Source organism: Pelecanus crispus, chromosome Z (assembly GCF_030463565.1).
Source record: "Pelecanus crispus isolate bPelCri1 chromosome Z, bPelCri1.pri, whole genome shotgun sequence".
In the NCBI taxonomy this organism is placed as follows: domain Eukaryota; kingdom Metazoa; phylum Chordata; class Aves; order Pelecaniformes; family Pelecanidae; genus Pelecanus; species Pelecanus crispus.
Window position 1 is genome coordinate 41,219,796 of NC_134676.1, and position 20,749 is coordinate 41,240,544.

Here is a 20,749-nt window from a genome sequence, read left to right on the forward strand (position 1 = left end):
GGGTTGAGATAAAGACAATTTAATAGGACAGAAAAGAAAGGGAAAATGATAATAATTATAAAAGAATATACAAAACAAGTGATGCACAATGCAATTGCTCACCACCCACTGACTGATGCCCAGCCAGTTCCCCAGCAGCAGACCCTCAGACAGCTTTTGCCTTGGTTTATATGCTGAGCATGACGTCATATGGTATGGGATAACCCTTTGGTCAGTTGGGGTCAGCTGTCCCAGTGTTAAACAACTATATACTCCTACCGAACCAAGCACTATTGTTAGTAATTATGGTAAGCAGAAGTTTGGAGGTCTTAGATGGCAGAATGGATGAAGTAGCACAAATTATTTTGTATTTCTGAAGCATTCTGCTCCACTGTGACCTCATTCTATGTCTCCAAATAGCACTGAAATGTTTCCTCTATTATGTTGTCAATATAGACATAGTGCATTTCTTCTTTCTTAGGTACTAAAGTCCATTTTCCAGGTTCCCTATGGTATATTCTACAATACCTACTATAAAGTTGAAGCGGGAGAAAAATATTTTATGAATGAAAATCCATTCAATTACATTATGGTTGTGCATCCTCCCCCCCCATTTTCTCTCTTCGACTGCTTTATGATCTCAGGAATCCCTGCTAGACTGCAGCCTTTGTGTAATGAGTTGATCAGTTAGGCGCCCTTAATTATACCAGAAAATCCTACATGGTTGATGCAGAGAAAGGCCCTGTCCTTATCAGAAACTCCTACATGGTTGATGCAGGGAGTGAGAACAATCAGTTACCCCTGACAGCCTTGACAACCCTGCCAACCCCGACAACCCCTGACAGAAACATAACTGATTGGAGTGGTATCATCGTTACTGGGATTCCAGACATTACCGACCCGGATTGAGGCTCAGATGGAAATTTACTGCTGACTAAAGCCAATCATCTCACGATCCTATAAAACAGCAGTCCTAAGTGAGGCCCTTTGAGCTCTCCTGGACTGCAGTGGGCTGCACCAGCATCTGCCTCTGAGTGGGACACCTCTCAGAGCTAGCAAGCTCTTAAAGTTTGCTAAAATTGGAGGTCGATTGCCAAAGACCAACAGTGGAGCCTGGGCTGAAACCCTTCACTCCTTGAGGCTCAACCCTTGCCTGTTGAGAAATGCCAAGACATCTGACGTCAATATTTCACTGAACTCAAGGGGAATTTTTAACAGGTATACCTTTATATATATATGTATATAAATATACACAGGTTCGAGACCACCTGAGGAACCTCAATGTACACAAGTCTATGGGACCTGATGAGATGCATCCCAGAATCCTGAGAGAATTGGCTGAGGTAGTTGCCAACCCATTCTCCACAATATTTGAAAAGTCATGGCAGTCAGGTGAAGTCCCGGCTGACTGGAAAAAGGGGAATGTTGTGCCCATTCTTAAAAAGGGTAGGAAGGAGAACCCTGGGAACTACCGACCTGTCAGCCTCACCTCTGTGCCTAGGAAGATCATGGAACAGATCCTCCTAGAAGCTGTGCTCAAGCACATGGAAGACAGAGGGGTGATTCGAGACAGCCAGCATGGAGTCACCAAGGGCAAGTCCTGCCTGACCAACCTAGTGGCTTTCTATGAAGGAGTGACTGCATCAGTGGACAAGCAACAGTTTCCAAGCAACAGATGTCATCTATCTGGACTTCTGTAAAGCCTTTGACACAGTCCCCCACAACATTCTTCTCTCTAAATTGGAGAGGTATGGGTTTGATGGGTGGACTGTTCGGTGGATAAGGAATTGGTTGGATGGTCGCACCCAAGGGTAGTGGTCAGCTGCTCAATGTCCACATGGAGACCAGCGACAAGTGGAGTCCCTCAGGGGTCCGTACTGAGACCAGTAATGTTTAACATCTTCATCAATGGCATAGACAGTGGGATCAAGTGCACCCTCAGCAAGTTTGCAGATGACACCAAGCTGAGTGGTGCAGTTGACACACCAGGAGGACGAGATGTCATCCAGAGGGATCTGGACAAGCTGGAGAGGTGGGTCTGTGTGAACCTCATGAGGTTCAACAAGGCCAAGTGCAAGGTCCTGCACCTGAGACGGGGCAACCCCCAGTATCAATACAAATTGGGGGATGAAGGGATTGAGAGCAGCCCTGCAGAGAAGGACTTGGTGGTACTGCTGGATGAAAAGCTGGACATGAGCCAACAATGTGCGCTTGCAGCCCAGAAAGCCAACCGTATCCTGGGCTGCATCAAAAGAAGCGTGGCCAACAGGTCGAGCGAGGTGATTCTGCCCCTCTGCTCTGCTCTGGTGAGACCTCACCTGGAGTACTGCGTCCAGCTCTGGGGCCCTCAGAGCAAGAAGGACATGGACCTGCTGGAGTGGGTCCAGAAGAGGGCCACAAAAATGATTCAAGGGCTGGAGCACCTCTCCTATGAGGCCAGGCTGAGAGAGTTGGGGTTGTTCAGCCTGGAGAAGAGAAGGCTGTGGGGAGACCTTACTGCGGCCTTTCAGTACGTAAAGGGGGCCTATAGGAAAAATGGGGAGAATCTTTTTAGCAAGGCGTGTTTTGACAGGACAACGAATAATGGATTTAAACTCAAGAAGAATAGATTTAGACTAGACATAAGGAAGAAATTTTTTACAATGAGGGTGCTGAAGCACTGGAACAGGTTGCCCAGAGAGGTAGTGGAGGCCCCATCCCTGGCAACATTGAAGGCCAGGTTGGATGGGGCTCTGAGCAACCTGATGTAGATAAAGCTGTCCCTGCTCCCTGCAGGGGGGTTGGGCTAGATGACCTCTAAAGTCCCTTCCAACCCAAAGCATTCTATGAGTCTATGATATATATATATTCATGTCTATGTGTATGCATATGTAAATCAATTTAAGTAGCCTGTAGATACATGATTTAATTATAAGTGAGCCTTATACTGTTGCTAGATATATACATATATATTATCCTTATTCACATAAACCGTTGACCAAGTCTGAGACTAAGATTGGACCTAGCTGCACCTAGACTCCTCTCTGAAAAGGAGTTTAGAAAGCAAGGGGGTCTATTCTGAACCTCGTGACTCAATGGAAGGGTCCTCCTTATCCCCTGCATCCATGATCTGTGAATCATTCTAACTCAGTGTAACTTAATCTTCCTTTATGCATTTCTTCCATGTAGTAACAGAGTGAACCTTGCCATCTTTGAAGTCTCTGTTTTGATTAATTTTGTCTAATCACTTTGTTAATCACAGATGACTGAGTCCTATTAAAATATCACAATCAAGTCCTGTGATTTGCCACAAGTAAGTTCTAAACTGTTACTAAATCAAGTAAATCAAGTAAAGTCACTCACTGACGACAAATTAACATAGCCAGCAGAATGCACAAATCTGCATTCATGACATACATGCTACATCATTGTAAACAGTTAATATTTTTGCTTTACTTTTGCAGTCCTTATCTAGCAGTCCATTACACACACACTGACATCAGTAAGAAATTTGTTCCTTACCCCTTCAGTTTCCAGATGAAGGGTACAAGGCTTTTTAAGTCAGTCAAGAATCAGGCCCACCATCACTGATTCACTTACTTGTTTATATCACAAGACTGCTGTGAAGAAGCATTAGTCAAAATACGTAAATATACACCAAAAGGAAATTGAGTGGTCACAGAATTCCATTCTTTACCATCCTTATCCTAAACGAAAATTAATGCTATTATATATAAAATCAATGCTCTTTACACATAAGGAAATGCTCTTGAGACAGACCTCTGTCCTTCCCTAGAAAATGAGAAAGCATTCTCAAAAGTAGTCTAAGGTGGCACTTAGCAATAAGCACAAACATTTCAAGATATTCTAAATGCAACACAAAATATGCCCATTTACAAAAACAATCATCCCACTCTCATACTACAGTAGGAAGAAAAACAAAATAGTCACATTTATTACTTCTCTGTATCAGTCCTTAATGATTGTAGGTAAAATCATACTGAAACCAGAGGTAGGCTAGACAGCTATTTACAAAGGGAAAGAGTTCCCACATGGGTTTGCTGATACGGAAATTATATAGAAATCTCAACTTTGTCTTAGCTAACTGGACTGGCAGTATGCACCTAGCATTAAAAACAATTATTTTCCCTTCAGAGGAATTACAATAAATAAATTACATTTAAAAAGAGGAAAAATAAGATGACAGACTTACAATAATTCATTCTGTTGATTGTGCATGGTTTGCTGATTCAAGTGCATATGATAATCAATTGCTGCTAAAAACCATCTTGCTCCATAGACAAGGTAGTGTACTCAAACTACTTGGTAGCATACATATACAAGTGCTGATGGAAGTGCTCCAGATCAAATGCAGATCTTAATGAAAATAAATATACAGTTCAATTTTAAGAAAAACTTTTACATTACTTAACATATCAGAAACACTTTCACCATGTTAAATATGTATTAATAAAACACAAGTAGAAGTTTTTATCAATTTAACATTTTTTCTTTAAGGTTACTCTAGAATTGAAATCCAAGTAGCTTCCATTGTTATGTAACTTCATACTATGCAACAAAAGAGAGTGAATAATTCAGCATGTGAGATAATTTTTTCTCACCACATCGCCACATTTACTTCTAATAAAAAGGGAAGAGAATCAATTTGGAGAAACACAGACAAACTAATATCCACAAATTAATTATACCTAAACTGTATAACGTATGGGATGTTTCTCAGAACCTTTTTATCCAAAATTTTTCAGCACATTTCACTGTGAGGTTTGCTTCCATTCCTTTTCTCTTTCATCCATTTGAGGACCATTTTTGCACTGTCCCTCAATGATGTCATTTCTACTAGCCCACTGATGTTCATTGACCACATGATGAACTAAGCCACCCACATTCCCTACAATGTTAAGAAACCATTATAATAAAACAATTTATTGCAGTAAAAACATTATATTAGAATATTACATTTTGACACAGTAATAACTTACACTGAATTCTTCATATGAACTAGCTTCCTTGCAGCAAAACCAGAAGTAACTGATGTCTAAGCACCACTGTGCAGTGTCGTGGGAGAATTATTGAGTGGAGTCATCGTTGTAGCGTTAACCAAAGGTTTTATTAAAAAATGATTAAATGGTCGTCAAACAATCTACTAATTACTACATGCCAACTAATTAGCTTATATACAATATACTTTTAAATCTTTTAGATCAGCTCTCATTGTAGACATCAGATACCTTGAGGGGTAACCTTGAGAGGTGTCCCTCGTCAAGAGGAGATCACCGTCCAGCCCGCTGCCGTGCAGGAGAGCATAATGGGCTCTGGTGGCTGCAGATATTTGTAGTGCAAAGTGATTGGCGTGTAGTCAAACTCCCCTTTGGTGTATGTGCAGGTGTGCAGCTGTAGCAATTTGTAGTTCCATCTAGTTCCAGCTCAGACGGGTATTGTGGTTTTGGCTCATAGTGTTAATTCCTGGTAAGATGTGAGTTAGCACAAGTTCACAAGGTTTGCATGACAGGGTTGATTTCAGTCAGGCCTGTTTGCCAGTGATGCCTGAACCAAACTACTGTTAACTCAGTCAGAGTGGGTGAACCTGTTGCAAACAGATGGTGACAATCGTTCTGTCTGCTAGCCTGAAAAAAAAAATGCATGCAGAACTACTAGATGTAAAACTATATATACAGACACCATATTTTTTCATGTTAAAGAAACATCACTGAAAAATCTGAAGAGTGATGCTGTTTTATGAAAAAATGTGCTGTGCCTTCCTGCATTTATACCACAGCTGTCAAATTCCGAAAAGATCTTTGCAATAAATAGCAAAGCAAGGATGGTGGTGGTGCAATTCTCCACCTGTTGGCTGTGCATTGTGGCCTATTCAGAAAAATCTCAGGTCACGGAAAATCACTAAGATTGATGTGCCCATTTTTCTGCGCACTTGCTTCCACCCTCCCAAAGTAGAGGACAATTAGTACCAGCTGTGAGGGGTTTTCACGCAAAATATGATACTTAAATCAACAGCATTAAAGTCAACTGGACTTTCCATAAAGCTGTAACAAATTACAACAGTTGAGGGGCACAGAACAAACAAAGATAATCATGCATATTTTGCAAAGGTGGCCATGAAGACATTAACAATTACATTTCACACCTGGTGAACTGGATTTAAATTGAAAGATTCTAACATTTTAGTTATTTATTAAGGCAAGCTTAATGTAATAGAAATTTGTTATACCACTTTGGAGAGCTATAAGGATGTATTATTATTCTTCAGTCATCACAGAAGAACTACCTCAATCAAATTGTTTCCAAGATTTTTGACACCTCCCCAGATTCTATAGGAATGGATTACCCAGGGAAATTTCTGTTCTGTAGATAACAGATATATAATTCTTAGATTATTTAATTACATATATATTCTTATGCCCTATATGAAATTTAACAAAAGAATATTTTCTGAAATAATTTATTGTAATTACCGCCAAATTACAGCAAGTAAGTGTGCTTGACTGACAACTCAATAATCACTCCCAAAAGTTACTGTACACTATCATGTGCAATATTAATATCAATGCCTGCCTTATAAGCTTTGACAATGTGTATAAGTATCTACAGTATACAATTTAAATACATTTTGTTATCGTATTTAAATAAGAATAGCAATTTAATATTCAGTCCTCTTCAAAAGGCATGCATGAAGTAATACACAGTATATTGTCAGTTAATTGCAGTCTTCTAAATAACTATTTTGCAACTTCTAAGTACATTAGCAGTTTTGTAACAATATTCAGTAGTGTCAGAACAGAACTTTGCATTGTTATGACTGATTTTCACTTGTAGTCAATACTGAAACAAACAAAAAAACCAACCCAAACAAAAAATTAGACTGTTAATCCATTGAGTCATTTTGGCATCATTAGTGACATTTTCAAGGTGTTTCTTTTAGGTCTAATTCACCAAAACCTCTTCACAGAATCCAGACTTCATATACAGCTGGAAATATTTAATTTACTGTGCTACCTGACTGAAGTTAAATTTGCTGCTTTTAACAAATTTGAAACAAACCTGTACACTGAACAAATTACACAGGACAAAGTGAGAAGGCAGTGAGCCTGAAAAGGTATGCTGTCAACTACATAAAGCTGGCTTATTCCTTCTGAGCAAGGCAAATGGGCATAAATTAAAAATTCTTGGTTCTGCTGAACATAACAATCAAAGCTATTTTGAAAAAACAATTTGCATTTTTCAGCTAAAATATTTCCCAGTGCCCACCAAAAGTTGTAATACCTTTCCTCATATTTGTATTTTTGTTTATTTGACATCCAGAATGCATCAGCTTACTTCAATAATTTCAGACACAAGACATCATAAAAGTGGCTGTACAGTCTATAAGGTGAATGAAAACCTGGGACAGCACAGCCATATAACCCAGTTACCCAAAACCAGCATTATTTAGTCTAAATATTTCCACTTAATATATGGGCTACTAAGAAGGCCCCATAAAATCTCTCATAGGTAATTAGTTTTCTAATTTGGAGTTTAACACACGGAACCTTCAAGTAAATGTGTGGAGGCCCACATTTGTGGAAGACTACAATCCTTTAATATAACAATCACACTTCAAATGCCATATGATTTTACAGGCTCTTGTCTTCTCCTTATTTATATAAAAAAATTTACTGAGTTGAAGCCCAAAACAGAATTAAAGCATCATTCATTTTCTCAACAAATGCAACAGAGCCAACCATTTCTTCAGTACTTTGAAGATGGTATTTTAGACCTACCTCATACTATTACATCATCTTTTTTTCTGGGCACACACTGGAGTAAAAAGAACTACTGAAAACAAACAAACAAACAAACCCCTTGTGAATTCAATGTTTATGTAGTTCAGAATCCTAAAAAGGTTTTGGCAAGTATGCTGCACTAGAGCCAACTGGAGCTGCTAACAATGTGTGCTGCATACCTTTCACCTGCAAAGGCATTCAATTCAGAATTCTGCAATTACAGCGGCTTCCCATCTGACAGCACCAAGAGATCCTTGCTTAGGCTATCTATGTAAATTAGTCTTATAACAAAGTGGCTAGTCCACAGTCCAGAAGGTAATATTATAACGGTGGAAAAAAAAAAAAGTCACAGGAATTGGGAATGAAGGAAATCCTGGATTCTAGTTCCAGGGTACGTGCTCTACATAACCTCTGATCAGAGGAGTATGAGTCTAAACTTGCATTCGTAGTAAGTGGAAACAAAAATAAAGCATGCATGGAGAAAAATACAGCAGCAAGTTTAAAGAGACATCCATAAACACCTAAAAATATTATTTCAGGGCATATATGGAAAACAACATAAAAAAGCAAGTAGTTACCTTTCAGCAGTCGCTGCTGAAGAGGTTTCTGACACATCCTTGTCAGCTTTTAACACTGAGCTTCCACAAGTGTCTTGTTTCACTTCGGGTTCCTTGCAGACATCACCTCCATGTTTATATTTGTCATATCTAAGCAAGTATGACAAAATTTAACTACCAAAAAGGCAAGAGCCAACATGAAACACATTTCTGCTTTAAGGTTAGTTTACTTACAAATCCAGCCAAAAATTGGCAACCTCAGCATGTGAGAACACATTCAGTGTTTCTCTAAGGGACATCCACCTTTCTATTTGTTCTTTTATACATATCCTTTACTGACCCCTTCTTCTCTCCAGATTCTTTCTCCTCCTTCTTTCCTTCTGAAGGGGAATTATACAGTGTGTCTACCAGGCCTCCTTGGTGGTGGTGAAGGTAACAATGAAGCAGCTGAAGATGACGACACTGCAGGTTTTGAAATGAGAGGCAACTAAATTATGCATAGTTAATGCTTTGTAAAACAACGTGTTTTGGAATAACACATTAATTTCTAAATGACAACCAAATACAGCTGTTATGGTTCATAATTATATTCTGAATTCAGCCTGCAGATAAGCACATCCATCTCTTCGAAGTCAGGGGAAGCTATACACGCATGCTTATCTTTTAAAGCTACAGGGCTTAAGATCTAGGATGAATACTAAAATAATAAAGGTGTAACTGCTAGCTGCATACATAAATGAACTGTTGCTGCTGCTTTTGCTGGTTTACCTGTCAAATAAGGGAACGGCAGATGGAAAAAAAGTGCAATTTGAGTGTGACAGGAACACCATAACGCCGGGGGTGCTTGCCCTCAGCTGGACTTCACTGTGTTGGAGCCACCTCAGGCGCTCCCAGCCCTGTCCCGGCCTCTCTGAACCGCATCCTGAGGCGGCTTTCCCCAGCTCCGAGAGGTGAGACCCCCGAGGCTGGGCTCGACCCCAGCTGACGGGGAGGAGGTGTCGGGGCCGCGCCTTCCCGTGGGCGGCTGCCGGCCATCAGGTCCCGCCGCGTTCCCCGGCAGGAGAGGTCGGCCGACGCCTTCCCCGCCCGCCTCCCTTCAGAACCAGTCGCACCCTCGGGCCGCAAAGCCCCTCCGCTTCAGCAGACGCCCGCGGCCATTTCACAAGCGCCTCCCCGCTGCTCCCGGGGCCCTGTCTGAGGGAGAAAGCGGCACCGCAGCCGCCGGCAAAGGCCTGAGGCGGGTGGGAGGCCCGGCCGCGCCTGCCCCGCCCCGCCGCCTTGGCGTTACCCGCGTCTCCCCGCGGGCCGCTGCCCCGGAAGCACTCGGGCCGCCCGGCGCGGCGCGGCAGGGCCGGCTGCGGAGGTGGAAGATGGCCGAGTCGCCGGAGGAGGTGGCGGTGCTGGTGCAGCGGGTGGTGAAGGACATTCGTAACGCCTTCCAGCGGAATCCCCACATGTGAGTGGGGCGGGGGACGGCGGCGGCGGCCCCGCTCCCTCGGCGCCGGGCGGGCGGGGGTGTGTGGGGACCCCGGCGGGGCGCGGCGGGCCGGCCGGCGGGTAGCGGTGCCTGTCAGGGCCGGGTGCTGGGCCCAAGGTCACGCCGTGAGGGGGCCGCGGGGACCCGACGGGTTTCCCCACCACGGTGGGGAAACCCGTCGGGTCCCCGCGGCCCCCTCACGGCTTCAGCTCGGCACCTGCCCGGGGCAGCCTGCGAGCGGGAGGGCCGGCGCCAGGCGGGTTCCCTGGCACCGCTGCTTCATGGGGGCCGGTGGCTGATGCCACACGTCTTCTGTGTTCTCCCGCAGCCTCATCTTCTTCTGGATAACGCCACGTACCGGGTGTCACTCCTGGACGCCTGTGTGGCCTGCTGGGCGCAGGCTGCGGCAGCCCCCCCCGCCCCCCCCCCCGCTGCTGCTGAGCTGTGCGGCCACCTCCTCGGCCTGCCGGCAAAAACAGCCTCCTCAATAAAAAAAGTGCTTAGTTGTGGGAACTTGGCTGGGGCTCCCAAATCTGGAAGTGACGAGTATCTTTTCACAGGCAAGTTCTTAAACGAACTCTACTTGAATTTGGGGTTTGGCGTTGTTAAACTTGTAGCATCGTCGAGGTGCGATTGACCTTTGCCTGAAAATCAAGCCTGCCGAACCTCGCTGGAGGCAGCCGGGTCTGTGTGCATCCGAGGCAGAGCCTTAGCCCTGGTGGAAGCAAGTATCAGGATTGAAGCCTACTGAACTGGGTAGACGTGGCACTTGGGGACATGGTTTAGTGGGCCATGGTGGTGTCGGGTTGATGGTTGGACTGATGATCTTAGAGATCCTTTCCAACCTTAATGATTCCTAGTTTTTACTTTCATTAAAAAATAATCCAGCCACCAAGACAGGAAATGTGAAATTATTACTCTACCTTTAATTGGTTTAGTGATGGACTTGGTAGTACTAGGTTAATGGTTGGACCGGATGATGATAAAGGTCTTTTCCAACCTAAACAATTCTGTGATTCTATTCTATGAATTGTGTCCTTGTACGAACAGAGCACTTTGATGAATGCCACCTTTAAATCTGTATCTGTTAATAGAGATGCCAGTGCTTTTCATTGTGTGTTGTTTTGAAGGAGACAAACAGAACGACCATGTAAAGAGAAACTACAGTTACTGCTGTCTTGTGAGAATCAGGTATATCTAACAATCTGGGGGTCAGATGGGCTGCACTTTATTTTCAGTTCCGCTGCTGACCAGCTCCGAGACCTTGATTTAGGTACCTCCTGTATTTCTGTTTCCTTCCCCATCCTTTGTTGTTTTAAGACATGAACTCTTTAGAGAAGCGTCTTTCTATCTATTTATGTAAACTCCATATTGGCTATGGCAAATGAGGTAGAAAATAATGAATAACTTCATAACGTAAGTACAGTGTATTTGTGTCGGTTGGAAATGGTGCAGTCTCTGAGGTGGTGGCCTATTAATCTGTTCCAGAAAATGGTATGCTAAGCAACTACGCAGGAAAATTTTAGAGGCACTTAATTTATCCCTTTGCTTAAAAGAGAGAGTTAGAATGAATACCCTCATGGTTCTATAAATGTAGTAAGCAACTTGGGTGGGTGGCCAGGTTTTAAAATACAGCATATGGATGCTGTCTAAAAAAAACCTGCATTTTGCCATGAAGCTTCATTTTTAGGTTGTGAGGCTTAACATGCTGTAAACAGCCAGTATTTGTGAATGAATGTTCTGATTCTCTTTAGTTCCTAGTCCTTCACCAGAATTGTTTATTGGTAGCAAACTTGGAGCTTGTGTTTTTGAAGAATATGCTGCAGTTGCTGTTTTCTTTCATAGATGCAATCTCAGAGATGAAAGTAGGCTACAAGAGTTGTGTGCTTGGAGACTGATACAGCACGAGCTACTGCTAGTTTACCTCCTAAAGTAGAAAAAATGGCAATTCTGTCTGCTAGATTTCTGGACTGCACTACTTGAAATGGGACTATTCCTGGCCAGCATAGACTGCCGGCCCTTTGCTACGATGCCTCTTTGCTTCCAGAGCACTAGGTTGCAGCCATGCTGGACAGATATTTTCATGTATCTCAGAGACATCTTGTCTTCCTGCTGGTGGCCAAGACAGTTGCAACAAGCTGTGGTCCCTCACAGATGTTATCCTCTTGAATTTAGGAGCCTGTTCATGTCACAGATCTAGGTTTAAACTCTTTTACATGGCATCCTCCTGGCTCCACTGAAAATAAGGGATCTGCCACGTGCATGATGTTCGTGTGCGCATCTCATACTTTTGTCCCCTACTCATCCTTTTCCAGCATTTCTTGTCCCTTGTCTTTGACTGTTTGTTCGCTGCCCCTTTGCATCTGTCAGAATTGGTGTTTTGTTCTGGCAGGTTCATGGTTTTCTAGGTTTCAAAGGGGGTGTTGTCTCTGGTCAACATGAAAAATAAAATGTAAAATGTAAAAATAAAAATAAATAAAAAAAATAATAAAAAAGTAACAATACAGTTTTAGACTAAGTAGAATGTTGGATTGTTTCTCTTTTTTTGCTTCAAATCAAATTTGCAACAAGACTGCATCTTTTTAAGCTGAGCTTACTTGTAACTAAATATACAACACAAAATTCTTTTTGCCCTGTCTCTCTGATAGCTCAATTTTCTTCAGCTGGATAACTGTGTCAGCATTCTAGTTTTCAATTTTGTAAGACTATGAAATTTACTGGAAGATATTTTTACCCAGTCCAGCATAGGTCCTGATAAAGTCATATACGTGAGTTATCCCACTGGAACGGAACAGATCAACAACAGTGAGCAGATCAGTGTGTACTTCGTTTTTGAACTTTGCCATTGTCTTGCACGTGAAGTCAAACAGAAGTAGACTCACTTGTCAAAAAAGTACATGAACTTGATGGGTATAGTTGGAAAGATGAACTCTTAGATGGTAGCCCGGTATTCGTGTACAAAATCTGAGGATACTACTTATGGTTTGCCAAGAATCATTTATGTCACTGTAGCTCAGATAATTTTTTTCTGTCGCAATTCATCGCATACTTAATGTAGTAAAAATATTACATTCTTAATGTAGTAAAAAGCTACAGTTATCATAGAATCATGGAATGCTTTGGGTTGGAAGGGGCCTTTAGAGGTCATCTAGCCCAACCCCCCTGCAGGGAGCAGGGACAGCTTTAACTACATCAGGTTGCTCAGAGCCCCATCCAACCTGGCCTTCAATGTTGCCAGGGATTGGGCCTCCACTATCTCTCTGGGCAACCTGTTCCAGTGCTTCAGCACCCTCATTGTAAAAAATTTCTTCCTTATGTCTAGTCTAAATCTATTCTTCTTTAGTTTAAATCCATTATTCGTTGTCCTGTCACAACATGCCTTGCTAAAAAGATTCTCCCCATCTTTCCTATAGGCCCCCTTTAAGTACTGGAGGGCCACAATAAGGTCTCCCCGGAGCCTTCTTTCTCCAGGCTGAACAACCCCAACTCTCTCAGCCTGGCCTCGTAGGAGAGGTGCTCCAGCCTTCAGATCATTTTTGTGGCCCTCCTCTGGACCCGTTCCAAGAGGTCCATGTCCTTCTTGCTCTGAGGGCCCCAGAGCTGGACGCAGTACTCCAGGTGAGGTCTCACCAGAGCAGAGCAGAGAGGCAGAATCACCTCCCTCGACCTGCTGGCTGTGCTTCTTTTGATGCAGCCCAGGATACGGTTGGCTTTCTGGGCTGCAAGTGCACATTGTTGGCTCATGTCCAGTTTTTCACCCACCAGTACCTCCACGTCCTTCTCCGCAGGGCTGCTCTCAATCCCTTCATCCCCCAGCCTGTATTGATACTGGGGGTTGCCCCGTCCCAGGTGCAGGACCTTGCACTTGGCCTTGTTGAACCTCATGAGGTTCACACAGACCCACCTCTCCAGCTTGTCCAGATCCCTCTGGATGACATCTCGTCCTCCTGGTGTGTCAACTGCACCACTCAGCTTGGTGTCATCTGCAAACTTGCTGAGGGTGCACTTGATCCCACTGTCTATGCCATTGATGAAGATGTTAAACATTACTGGTCTCAGTACGGACCCCTGAGGGACTCCACTTGTCGCTGGTCTCCATGTGGACATTGAGCAGCTGACCACTACCCTTGGGTGCGACCATCCAACCAATTCCTTATCCACCGAACAGTCCACCCATCAAACCCATACCTCTCCAATTTAGAGAGAAGAATGTTGTGGGGGACTGTGTCAAAGGCTTTACAGAAGTCCAGATAGATGACATCTGTTGCTTGGAAACTGTTGCTTGTCCACTGATGCAGTCACTCCTTCATAGAAAGCCACTAGGTTGGTCAGGCAGGACTTGCCCTTGGTGACTCCATGCTGGCTGTCTCGAATCACCCCTCTGTCTTCCATGTGCTTGAGCACAGCTTCTAGGAGGATCTGTTCCATGATCTTCCTAGGCACAGAGGTGAGGCTGACAGGTCGGTAGTTCCCAGGGTTCTCCTTCCTACCCTTTTTAAGAATGGGCACAACATTCCCCTTTTTCCAGTCAGCCGGGACTTCACCTGACTGCCATGACTTTTCAAATATTGTGGAGAATGGGTTGGCAACTACCTCAGCCAATTCTCTCAGGATTCTGGGATGCATCTCATCAGGTCCCATAGACTTGTGTACATTGAGGTTCTTCAGGTGGTCTTGAACCTAACCTTTTGTTACAGTGGGAGGGGCTTTACCCCCTGATCCTCATCTTTTGGTCCATTGATTTGGGAGGGGTGAGGAGAGAGGTTGCTGGTGAAGACCGAGGCAAAGAAGTTGTTGAGTACCTCAGCCTTCTCCTTGTCCATTGATACAAGTTTGCCTTTCTTGTTCATCATGGTGGGTACGCTTTCTTTAACCTTCCTTTTCTGGCTGACATACCTGTAGAAGCCCTTCTTGTTATTCTTTACGTCCTTTGCCAAATTCAGCTCCATCCTCGCCTTGGACTTCCTGACCCCCTCCTGACACAACCGGGCCGTTTCCGTGTACTCCTCCCAGGACACCTGTCCCTGCTTCCACTGCCTGTGCAGTTCCCTCTTGTTCTTTAGATTGACCAGCAGGTCTCAATTCAGCCATGCTGGTCTCTTCCCTTCCTTGCCTGATTTCTTACACTTGGGGACTGATAGCTCTTGTGCTCTGTGGAAGGTGTCCTTAAAGATCTGCCAGCTCTGTTCCGTTCCCCTGTCCCTGAGGATCGTTTCCCAGGGGATCCTTCTGACTAACTCCTTGAAGAGCTGGAAGTTTGTTTTTCTAAAATTTAGGGTCCTGACTGTACACCTTGCTTTTCCCATGTCCCTCAGGAGCATGAACTCTACCGACGCGTGATCACTGCAGCCCAGGCTGCCTCCAGTCTTAACATCACCGATGAGCTAACTTGCATTGTGATGCATTGCATCAAGTCCAGTATCACATCCCCTCGGGTAGGGGTGTCTGTTACCTGGCTTAGGAAGCTGTCGTCTATGCATTCCAGGAATCTCCTGGATTGTCTACAGCTCTCCCTGTTGCTTTTCCAGCAAATGTCGGGGTGGTTGAAGTCCCCCAGCAGAAGAGTCTGCAAGCACGAAGCCTCCCGGAGCTGGAGGAAGAAGGCTTCATCAGCAGGCTCCCCTTGATCAGGCGGCCTGTAGTATAGAATCATAGAATCGTTTAGGTTGGAAAAGACCTTTAAGATCATCCTGTCCAACCATTAACCTACACTACCAAGTCCATGCTAAACAGTAGACACCAACCACCAGGTTCCCTTTGTTGCCTCTGTCTCTGATTCTTACCCATAAGGTTTTGACCTGCTCATGGCTATTCTTCAGGGACAGCTCTTCACACTGTATTGATTTCTTTACATAGAGGGCAAGGCCTCCGCCCCTCCTTCCTTGCCTGTCCCTTCTGAACAGCCTGTAGCCGTCGATAGCCGCATTCCAGTCATGGGATTCGTCCCACCAAGTTTCAGTTATGGCAATCAGGTCGTAGCTTTCTAGTAGCACAGCAGCTTCCAACTCCTCCTGTTTGTTGCCCATGCTGTGTGTGCTCGTGTAGAGGCATTTCATCTGGGCTGTTGGCCGTGTCGCCTTCTTAGTGGAACATCCCTTGTTTCCCTTGAGGTGTTTCACAAAGGTTTCCTTGTGAGCTCTAACTATCTCAGGAGCCCCCAGCTCATCTCCACAAGACTTCAGCTGTGCTGCAGTGTCCCCATCATGCCTCTGGGCAACAGGTTGAGGGCTCACAGTAGCACCCCATCCCTCTAACCATTGCATACCATCCCACAGCTTGTCACAGGCAAGCCTGATATGTTCTCCCTCCCCCTTCACATCTAGTTTAAAGCCCTGTCAATGAGCCCCGCAAGCTCCTGAGTGAAGACCCTCTTTCCCCTTTGAAGAAGGGTGGCTCCCATTTCGTGCCAGCAAGCCTGGTGCCATGTAGGCCATCCCATTGTCAAAAAACCCAAAGTTGTGACGGTGACACCAGCCACGGAGCCATGTGTTAAGAGATTGGATCCACCTGTTCCTACCAATGTCACCTCCCACAACTGGAAGGAGGGAGGAAAAGATAACCTGTGCCCCCACTTCCCTCACTAACCGTCCCAAGGCCCTGAAGTCTCTTTTAATCACCCTTGGGCTGTGCACTGCAAATTCGTCACCACCCACGTGGAAGAGCAGTAAGGGGTAGTAGTCCGAGGGCTGTACCAGGCTGGGAAGTCTCCTGGTGATATCTCTGACCCGGGCTCCTGGCAGGCAGCAGACTTCCCTATGAGGAGGGTCCACCCGGCATATTGGGCCCTCTGTTCCCCTCAGGAGGGAGTCTCCTACAACTATGACCTGTTTTTTCTTCCTTGTGGAGGTGGTAGTAATATGGGGGGTAGGTCTTTGTGGTCTTGGCGACTCTTCTGGTGTAGATGGATTGATGTCCACACCATCCACTGACTGGTCCTCCACATCTAGAGCCTCATACCTGTTGTGCAGAGGCACCTGGGGGGTCACGGTGGGCAAGGAAAGGGTTCGCTTGCTGCCCCAATGGTGGACTTGTTTCCACTTCCTGCTTCCCTCTAAGACCCTGCGTACATCCTGGTGGGGGAAGGATACTGGCTCCCTTTGGTCACAGGCTTTCTCCGGAGGCTGTCCCTGGCCAGGTTTCCAGGAGCTCAGAGCGTGATTCCACCAGTCTATCTCTTGCTCAGACTCCCTGATGCTCCGTAGCCTGTCTACTTCCTCCCCTAGCTCTGCCACCAGGCCGAGTAGATAGTCCACTTGGTCACGGCACACGCAGCTGTTCCCTCCACTGCCATCTATTCCCAGTGCAAGCTGGTGGCACTCCCTGCAGCCGGAGACCTGGACAGCTGTGTGTTTCCATGGGAGCTCACTCTGGGTAGATACAGCCTTTCTGGGCAGTGTAGAGGGTACAGCCTTCCGGCGGGTGGATACCATGGCCATGCCTAGGCTCCCTCTCACCAGCTGAACTTACCAAACCTACCTCTTGAGCTGGGAGGGGGACTCGGCCTTCCCCGCTCGAACTGCCGCGCAAACTGACGCACCATGCTCTGTTTGCCCGTCCTGGTTGCCGCGCTCCTGGTCGCTCGCACTCCCTGGGGCCTGCTTTTATAGGTGAGGGGGTTTGGCCACCGTCACTCCTGTCCCCGCCCACGCTGCATCAGAGCTGCCGCATGTCAGCAGCTCGCCCTTTCCTGCTCTTTTCTGCTCTAGGCGGGGGGACTGGGCTGCCCGCTGTCTCCCTGCGCTTTTTGCCGCCTTAGCAAGAGTGCCCCAGCGCGAGCGTCCGCTCCGGAGCCCTTTGCCTCAGTCACTTCATTTTGTTAGATTTGAAACTCTGAATCAAGGTTTTTCCTGGTGTGATTGCAAATTTCACTGACAGGGATTCAGAAAGAAACACAGTGCCTTAAGTGTTTACTGTAGCCAAGTATGAAATTTGTCTTGCCAATGTGCTTTTCGCTAGATTGGTCAATACCTTTGTGCGGCATTGATACTTCCAAATATAACAAAAATAATTTGCTCGTAATACTTAGCGAGAGGGGTCATCAGTGCAGAACTTTGTTAATGCAGCAGAAGTTTCCGATAAAGTGTAGACTAATGTGAGAGCAAACAAAAGGAAACTCCTAGAGAGTAAAAGTGTCATATTTGTATGCTTCTTTGCATATAGAAGCTGATATTGGCTGGAAGTACTTTGGATTTCAGTAATATATTACTGTTCTTTATTAAAGTTTTTGGTTGTACCACGAAGATAGTGACTAATCATAACATGCAAATTAATTTATTATTTGAAATTCTAAAAGAGAATTGTGTATATGATGCACTGTACAATAAGGGGGAAAAAAGTTTCAACTCTTGGATTTAGGCCCCCTCTTCCCTACCTTTTAAATGTTGTAAATTCATTAGCCGTGTAGTCATTTTGGGAGACTTATTTTAATGTAAAAATATACACTTTTCAAGTGTCCATGCTCTGGATTGTCTTCCAGTATTAAAAACTTTTTATAATTGCAGAAGTATTCAACTCCTTAGGTCCAGTCTTTATTGTTAGTAGAATTGTAGTTGCATCGTATCCACTGATTGTACCTCATTCAGATCTCCCAGCCATTATTTAATATCCTCTGTCTAATTCTGTGGGGAGAGGCTGGTTTATTTTAAAGATGATCTTCCAGAAAGAAATTGGAGGAGGTCCCTTCACATGGGGTACCTAAAGCTGAAGACTCGTCATAGTAGCATCACAACTAATGGATACTGTGGAGGTACTGTGGTACTGCAGTTTTGTGAAAGAGGGAACTTTTTTGTATCATCATGGTTTTAAAAGTTTGAAGTTGGCTAGGATTTATTTTGGGGAGGGCCATTGAATGGCTGAGTCAGCAGACTGAGGCTCTTGAAGCAGGTCCTGCAACAGCTTGTCAGTACTGTTCTGCCATGGCTGAGGTCTGCACCATGGACCAGGTCTGGATTGTGGAGCTCCGTGGTCTCCCAGGTCTCATCTTGTACATCCTCTCTGGTCTCAGTGCAGGTTGCAGAAGCTCTGCAATGGCTGTGGACTTCATGACAACCCAGCTAAAATCTTCCACGAAGTTCTGGCTGCTTCCACGGTGTATTTTAGGAATACGAACTAGCATGGTATCCTGTAAATACAGAGACAATTAATGCAGTTTTTAGAACATGACTGTGGTGCTTGCTTTGAGGAAAATAAATGTAGAAGCACCAAATAACCCGTAAAATTCAAGAGACAATGTCAGAAAACTGGGAAATCTGGGGAGAGAAATTAAATCTTACTTTCATAGTAGATGGTGCTTCTGATAGTACAAAATACCAACAAACAACAGCCCTCAATTGATGTCTTCTTCAGTACTGTGAGAAGCTTGCAGCTGTCGCTTGACCTAAATGTAGGCATCCTCTATCCTGCAATGAGTTTGGGCAATCCTGTCATATGAACAGCCATGTCTTATGTCACATGGCCAGGGGCGGTTTGTGCAAGATGACAGGTACTTCAGTCACTTCATTTTACAAGCGCTAATTCATTGGTGCTTGCATGTGAGTCCTGCTGCAGAAGCTTTCCTGGATGGAGCAGAGGCTGCAGGCCATTCTCCAGCAGCGTCTCCTGGGCTGACAGGCCTGCCCCGTTACTTGCTCCTTCTGCAGATCTGAGGGGCCTTCAGGAGCAGAACTAGATGGTGGTTTGAATGAATTGTTTTCGCTGTGAGCTGATCACCCCACCTTATATAAATCTGCCCTCCTGATATTTTGCATCATTAATTCTGTTCCTTCTCAGGAACTGAATGCAACATACAATTTGTGAAGCACACAGATCATCAAAAACAATACCAAGGTGTTGGAGGCAACATTTCTACCAAATGACAAATCCTGGTTTGCATCTTGCAAAAACTGAATAGTTACCAGATAAACCATTTTTTGTGTTGTACTGTATCTTCATGAATTTCATTATGCAGCGGTGTAGTCTTCTGCTGATTATGGCTAGCTGAGCATGTTCTGGAGTTGGCGTGTTTCAGGCTGACTTGTCAGCTCTGTACAAACCCTATCTGTCATTTTGGCATTTTTATAGCAGTGTTGTGAAACTTAGCTCACGCGAGTCAGACTTCTTGTATTTGGTAAGAAGTGCTGGTGTGGATGTATGGTTTAGTTTTTTGGTTTTCCCCTCTCTGCTTGCTGCTTACTTTTGGTGTGCTGTTTGTAAGCAAGAGCTGGTAAATTCTTGTGGTAATTCATGGAGTTAATTAGCAAAGCTGTGGGTGACTGCATCATTATTGCATGTGGGGACCTGTACTTCCCTACATGCAAGGCCAGGCAAAGTTTGGTCTAGGACTGGGTTTAACATTCATAAAAGAAAGGAGCCAGCAGTAAGTACAAACTTCAGGCTATAAGGTACCATGTTGAAAGAAGCAGACTGTCATTTTAGGTCTAATCTGACTAGCTTCCTGAAGAGCTTAACTTGTGTTGAGTGGAGCAGCAGAGGGAAATCTTGCTTTGACACCTATTGCTTGCAGTTGGTGGGGTAGGAAAATGCTCATTTTCCTCCCTCTGTTCTCAGATGACCAGGTATTGGGTAAGGGACCTGGGTGTGTGTTTGGAGACAGAGCCAAGTGATTTGCAAATTACCAGTTACTTGTGCTTTTTGTGGCTTGTGATGTATGGAAGCTTAAATCTGGTTTTTGAATAAGTAAATATATTCTTAAACAAGCACATGGTGTCAGTTTCAATTACTTTAGTAATAATCCAGTGAGGACACAGAACTAAATTGGTACACTCAGATTGTCCAGTAACAAAATTAATTTAAGATAATTGAGTTGAGGTTGTGGGGTTGACATAGAGTGTATCTGTAGAGCTTGTATTGGCAAAATGTAAGGTAGAGAATTCACGTTCTATCTAAGATCAGAAGAGATCTTTTTTTCCTGTCTGAGATCTGAAGATCTCCCTCCTCAGCAACAGAATTTTCCACTAAAC

General features: G+C 44.6%; 1 protein-coding gene across 5 annotated transcripts in view; it reads left to right on the top strand.

Moving 5' to 3' along the window:
- Window positions 1–9,684: 9,684 nt before the first annotated feature.
- The window catches only part of PTAR1 (protein prenyltransferase alpha subunit repeat containing 1), a 36,551-nt gene continuing 25,486 nt past the window's right edge, over window positions 9,685–20,749 (top strand). For all 5 annotated transcript variants that reach the window (XM_075726537.1, XM_075726539.1, XM_075726538.1 and 2 more), the window contains exon 1: window positions 9,685–9,770. In XM_075726537.1, the coding sequence (XP_075582652.1) occupies window positions 9,685–9,770 (86 nt within the window). The remainder of the gene's footprint in view (window positions 9,771–20,749) is intronic.